This window comes from Limulus polyphemus, unplaced genomic scaffold (assembly GCF_000517525.1).
Source record: "Limulus polyphemus unplaced genomic scaffold, Limulus_polyphemus-2.1.2 Scaffold7993, whole genome shotgun sequence".
NCBI lineage: Eukaryota > Metazoa > Arthropoda > Merostomata > Xiphosura > Limulidae > Limulus > Limulus polyphemus.
The window spans coordinates 1-7155 of NW_013673603.1; the positions used below are offsets into that span (position 1 = coordinate 1).

The window sequence follows — 7155 nt, forward strand, 5'->3', positions numbered from 1 at the left end:
CTTATTCATAATCCAACAGTAATGGAACTAAACCAAATCTGACACTTATATGAATCCACATCTAGTTACGAAACATATTACCTTGTCTTACATATTTTACTACATTGATCCTTGATTAGATATATAAAATATCCATTATTGTAAATACTTTGTTTTTCATACAGTAAATGTTGTTAAGAATTTTCTGTAGGTTTCAATCATAGTGGCTAAAAGTTATTATTCCTAAGCAGGTAAAAGATTTAATAATCACATGCATAAATTAATTATGTTTGTAAAAGAAGTTTACACCACCTTTTTTAGTAGAAATAAAAGAGCTTGTTATCTTGGCATTCATACAAAATTATTTCTAATAAGTACCACAGTTGTTGATTACTTACTTCACAAGTTCCAAGCTAATTTTTCCACGTTCCATCATGTCCACAAGTCGTCCTGGTGTTGCTACTAATAAATGGCAGCCTCTATCTAGGTCTTTCATTTGCTGTATAGGTTCAGCTCCCCCATAGACAACACAAGGTCTTACACGGGAACGGTACGCAAACTTGGATGCTTCGTCATAAATCTGACATGCCAATTCTCTTGTTGGTGATAGGACTAGAGCCAATGGATACTGTTTAATACGAGATGAGAACTTTTGTGGCTGTAAAAATAAATTAAAAAGTTGGCAGGACATTCTTTCTCTTTTTTAAAGAATTAAAATTGTGGAAATTAATCAAATGTTTCAAATATACTAGAATTTAAAAACAATAAATAACCAACATTCAGGTATAGAATTGTGGCCTTGCACACATTTCTCTTAATTTCACTTTTTTTCTATAGTACACATTAATTATAAACAGAAGGCTAAATTTAATATTATTTTTCAATTCAACCAAAACATACAAAAACATGAATGCCTTCATAGAATTTTGGTCATCTCCATGCTACAAATTTATCTAACCCAATACCTAAATATTTACTAGTAGTATCTAAAGGTAATGAGTTTAGAATTCCATGTTTTAGGATGTGATTTGATAAGTGTGTAAAAATTAAAAACAGCATATTTGTGAATGTGTGGAAGCTAAAGCAAATGTTACCTAATGTTAACATATACAAATGTCTGAGTTGTCAAGATCACAGAATTCACAAGCTATTTACAAAGGACATTATTTAAGCTTTCAAAATACAGTATATTGCCCTTGAAACTTCACAAGATGTGTAACACTACCAGCTGAACTTTTAAATTTAAATTACAAACTTCAAAATTTGCTTTCTAGGTAGCACTGGTGCAGTGATGTATAGAAATTATTAACATACCAGTCATTCTGCTAATGTGAAATTTATTATTTAACAGTCACATTTAACATCCAGTACATGCACGAGAGTAAGAGACTAAAAATTGCCATTGAATCATTAAATAAAATGGATATGCATACAATTAATTAAATAATTTTTAAACATCATAAAATAAAGTAACGTAAAGTTAATTCAAGGTTATTTGATGCACACTCAAAAGAAACAAACATAACTAAATTCTCTAAGGTTTAATTACATATATTTCATAAACCTACTTGAATAAAATGATATAATTAGTAGAATGGGGTTTTAATAAAGTTTTTACATGCAAACGGAAAATACCCTGCTGCATCATTAATGCAGTCAACTAATCCGCTCACAATGTCACTGCCTTTTACAATTGCCTTCAAAATTTAACTACTTTGTTATCAATGCATATAAATAAACTTGGCATCAAAATGTAGTTAATAAATCCTATTGTAATATCATACTAGTTTTTAGTTCTGAATTTTTAAAAGGAAATAATTCCATCCATCTCCTTTAGTATAAGAATCATGACACTTGTTCACTAGATCTTCCCCTTCTCTAATATATTTACCAACCTTCACTGAAGTATGGAATTGAAGGTAAGATACTTATTATAATATAGATATCACTACAACAAAATCTAATTTTTATAATCTTCATCCTTATTTGTTTATAGAGCCATACATTGTTTTGTTTTCTATGGTGGTTACAAGGTCGGTCAAACTGACCAAGTCTATATAGAGTTAGTGTAAAAAAAGAAGAAAAGAAATAAAATATAATGTTTTAATTTTTAAAGTTTGATATTTATTTAAGTGATTTTAGAGATTATGCAAATGAAATTTGAAAATTTTCAAATAAAGAAGAGTATTTTGATCTTAACATGAAAAACACTTTGCAGAAAATCTTTAGTAAAATCTGATTTTAGGTCTTATCTTTTCTATTTGCTAAGATATTGCTCATGTAATAAATCAAACATAGTGGCACCCCACTCACCTCCTTCCATTTTTGGAAATGCTTCCTTATAAACACTTATTTATCAGGCTTCCTAACTAAGCTGTATTTGGGTCTAAAAGATCTTATTTCTGATCGTAATATTGCCTTGATCATCACCTTTCAAGGTCTCGAAAGGTTATAATGGCATTATTCACGTAAATATTTTAGGAAAGCTTATAGAACTACATATTTCAAAATGAGTGCTTTCAATTGTTTGTAAACATGTGCTTAGGTAAAAAAAAAAGTATTTTTAAAACAGGAAGAGGTGGGTAGTGCCACTGTGGTGGATTTGCTAAATCATTAAGTACGGTAGTACTTAACAGTAGGGACTGTAATGAAACAAAATGGCAGCCATAAAAATCACCCATTTAAAACCAATTTTAAAATGTCTGAATATTAGCACTGACTATTTCACAGTGTCGACTGATCAAAACAAAAGCTTATTGTACTTATAATCTGCCTAAGTCACTATATACTTGTTTATGGAGTGAATCAAAATTTCACTCCATTTTCAGATTCAAGTATTTTCCTGCCTTTTGCTTCTACTTGTAGTTGATTTAATGCTGTTAAGTCTCTAATCTGGCTGTGACTAGGTATGAAAAGCAAAAATGGTGTAAAAATAAAAAATTTTTTGTTAAAATATAATTTAGTTTTTTTTGTTTCTAAGCCCAAAGCTATCCAATTGGTTTTGTGCAGTACCAATCACAATTACTGAAACCTGGTTTTAGTATTACAAGTCTTCAGACTTACTGCTGACCCACTGGGGGATAAAAACCTTGTGTGAACAAATAGTAAATCACTTACCTCCTTTTCAAAAGTGTTTTCTTGTTTATGTATACAAGTTTCTTATAAATAGTTTCACATCATAATGTTAATTTGTTTTCAGGAAATTTCCAACGTCTTTATTTTTAAAAATAATTCACAATAATGTTTTACTCATGAATATGGTAACTATGCAATTGGTGAACGTTTCACATAACTATGTCAGAAATTAGTGAACAAACAATTCCTAACTAAAATTAATATATAAATTACGAAAAGACAATTTATAATCATGAAAGAAATTTCCAGTAATTATAAAAACAAACATACTTCTGGCAAATCTTTTGGTGGTCCATTTTCATATATGTGATTTAGAATGGGAACCAAAAATGCTGCAGTTTTCCCAGAACCTGTTATATACAAAAAGAAAAGAAAAAAGTAATAATGTAATAATATTACAAAAAATTTTACAGAAATACCACATACAATCCTTACATAGTAATATTTTAGATTATATTTAATTATACAAACTAATAAAACATCTAGTCTTACTGGCTTCTCAGAAGTAATATATTTGTCTTTCTCTAAAAGAAATGACAATGCTCTTGATAACCTTGAAAAAAATATTCTCATCTATGAAAGAAATGGTTAAAAGATAAAGATACTTAGGATCTCTACCCTGAGGACTATTCAAACATAGATCAACCAGCAGCATAAATTAAAATGTTATGAGCTAAGAAAGCTTCAGTAACTATAACATATGCATCTAATAAAAATTTAACTTTTTCAACAAAAAGGAAACTTTAAACTTGTCACCCAGAAATTTTTTAAAAGGTAATCCTATAGACTTTTAAATATTATACACCATTAAAGAAAGGCAGACAGTTACAAACATTTAAATATCTAAAACTATATTTCTGAAAACTGTTGGTTGTTGTGGTTCTTTTAAGTTCCAAAAACTGCTCTTCAAGTTTTAAATTCCTTTAAGATATTGATAGCACAGAAACACAAAAAACATTAAAGATTTGAATCAAACTACCATACACATACGGACATCTTATTACAAGTTACTCTAGAACAGTGTCTCTCAATCATCAGTCACAAACTGGCAATGATCTATCACAACCTTACCAGTCTGCAGAATTTCACGAAAATAAACAAAATTGACAGAATATTCATAGGTAAATCATAATGGTTTTTTGTATTTGCACTTCGAATGTTCACAACAACTTAGAGAGGCAGCAAGCTGGTACCTGGTATGATAAAGGTTGCTCTAGAGTATACGTTATATAAAGATACGAAAATAAATAAAACTGACAGAATATTCATATGTAAATCATAATGGATTTTGTATTTGCAATCGAGTGTTCACAACAATTTAGGGAGTCAGCAAGCTGGTACTTGGTATTGTAAAGGTTGGAAAAGGCTGCTCTAGAGTATACGTTATATAAAGAGAAATTTTAAATTTTCTTCAAAATTGATTCTTTGTAACACTATCATGTCCTTAGAAATAGTACTTTCATATAATTTTAAACTTCTGTTAAATTGCATTTGGTTTATTGTTTACTTTAACTCTCTCTACATGGGTTCAGTCACATATAATAATAAAAAAAGTGGTGTGAGTAGTAATTTGTAGTTTTGTAAGGAAGTAACTACATGGAGCTCCTACAGAGGTGAACAGTGGAACCTAAAGGGAAGTTAAAGAAACTTTGGAATATATGATTCTCTGGTAATGTTTTTATGTTAAATATATGTTTGAATGCTATGGAAATTTTCTTCTATGACAAGACATCAGATATTATAAACTTGGTTATGTAGGCAACTTAGTATGGTAGGTGATGGCAAAATTTCCGAAAAAATGAGTTATGAAGATAGATATGTTAACAAACATCAATCATGTTGAAACTAACTGGACATATAAAAAAGAACTTTTGGATCGATTGTATAAAAAAACATTTTATGATGAAAGGGAGTATTTTTAATGTTTATTGTTAGTTTCACAATGTAAAATATTGTATGAGTTATTTTAGCCAAAACTAGATATTATTTAGTAAGTATGTTATAAGTTACATGTGGTTTGGTTGCGTATTTTCACTTTTAGAATGAAAACAAAACATATCAGTGACACTCCATCAGGTTGAAAAAGGATTAAAATATCAAACTACTGTTAAAACATTGATTCTGAGCCCAACAGACAATGGGCAGACTCTTTAACCCTTTCACCATGGGCATTCTTTACTGCACATGTCAAGAGGTTTTTAGTGAGTTGCATTCAAAATTTAATTACACTACTTTTTGTTTATGTTATACCAATTAATATAGCTCACAAGCAGTTCATGTAATGTAACGTAGTGTGATGGGAGCTGCATGTTCCCCAAGTGCTTTACAATTTATAATGGTGTGAATAGTAGTTAGACAAGGTTCAAAGGGCAATAAAATGACAAAATTTAAGTATAAATAGATATATTCTGTTACAATTTTAAAGCTACTTAGGATAAACAAGAAGAAAAAAAAAAAGGTAACTTAGATTTTGTTTTGGTCGTTTATGAGGTCGGTCAAATTGGCCAATCTTGTATAGTTAAGGTAGAGAAAATAACAGATGAAATGTAAAGTTTTACTGAAAAAAAACATTTGAAATGTATTTAGGAGGTTTCAGAGATTGAGCAAATGTAATTTGAGATTATGAGATGATTTTTTTTTTTGTAGTTAGGCATAAAGCTACACAATGGGCTATCTGTGCTCTGCCTACCATGAGTATTGAAACCCAGTCTCTAGTGTTGCAAATCTGCAGACATACTGCTGTGCCACTGGGGGCATTTGAGATGAAGAAAAGTAATTTTAATCTTAACATGAAAATCACTTTGCACTTGGACTAGTAAAAAAAAAAAGACTAGATATATTCATGGACAAAGCTTTATTGAAAATACTTCACTAGAAAATCTGATTCTTTGTGTGTAAAAAGACTTGTAATGTATACTGAAAGTCTGCCAAATTTTGTGTAGAAGCAAATACTATATTAAAAATTAGTGGTATCAAAACTATAATGAGTACAAAGTGGTCTCATGGTTGGTCCATTAGGATGTAAATAGTTTACAACCTGCTCTATCCATGGTATTTAAACTTTATCTGTAGCTATTTTCAAAACTGTGCTTTATTAGTAATTGTTCAGACTACATGTTATGACATCATAGAAACGATGGGAACAAGGTCCTGTAATAATAAGATCACAAACACACAGAAGGACAATTGCAATAGTAGCAAGTCAAAGCTAATTTTTACTTTCAAGAGATGACAATCTTCTAACAAATAAAAAAACGTGTGTTGAGTTAGGCAGAAAAATTCTAAACAAAATAAATGTGTGTGTGTTTTGTTTACAGGTATGATTCCTAAGAGCTATATAGAAATCCAAGATTGAACATTTAAAATTTTTTTCTTTGAGAATTATACTAAATAAATGAAACAAAATGTTAATTCTAAAATATTTTCAAGTTAAACATTGTTGAAACAGGTATACATTCAACACCTTTAAGGTGATCTGAATAAAATGTTATACATAATCTAAATAAAATCTTACCTGTTTGAGCACATGCCATTAGGTCCCTTTTTGCAAGAATAATTGGAATGGCATATTTCTGTACAGGTGTGGGCCTTGAGTAACGAGCTAATTCAATGTTATTACGAATAATTTCTGTCAAAGAACATTCATCAAACTGAAAAAGAAGTCAGCAGAGAGGTAAGGTAAGTAAACTATCATCAGCTCTATTATTCACTTCTTAAGAAGTTTCCAAAAATTATTTGACCTAAATATATTTTAACCTTTACTATTAATAGTTCAAAATAGTAGCTGAAATATTTTTAACACTGACCAGAAAAAATGCGAGTTAAAAAAAATACAGATGGGTGAAAGTGTTTGATTTATGAATAAGCCTTTTAGACAAAGCTTTTAAACTTTTTTTTTCTTTCAATATTAGTCAAGAAGGTCTCAGTGATGAAACTTCTCAGATACCATATATTTTGGTGTATCAGATGACCATTAAGAAAACAGGACAAGTTTCATAAAACAGCAAATGTATTGAACTACATTAAAAAAAAAAAAAAAAA

General features: G+C 29.5%; 1 protein-coding gene across 1 annotated transcript in view; it reads right to left on the reverse strand.

The window, feature by feature from the left end:
• Positions 1 to 377: 377 nt before the first annotated feature.
• The window catches only part of LOC106475031 (putative ATP-dependent RNA helicase an3), a gene marked incomplete at its 3' end in the record, with an annotated part of 31797 nt that continues 25019 nt past the window's right edge, over positions 378 to 7155 (reverse strand). The window contains exons 7-9 of the mRNA XM_013935728.2: positions 6629 to 6764; positions 3385 to 3464; positions 378 to 637 (exon numbers count right to left, since the gene is read on the reverse strand). Of these exons, the coding sequence (XP_013791182.1) occupies positions 378 to 637; positions 3385 to 3464; positions 6629 to 6764 (476 nt within the window). The remainder of the gene's footprint in view (positions 638 to 3384; positions 3465 to 6628; positions 6765 to 7155) is intronic.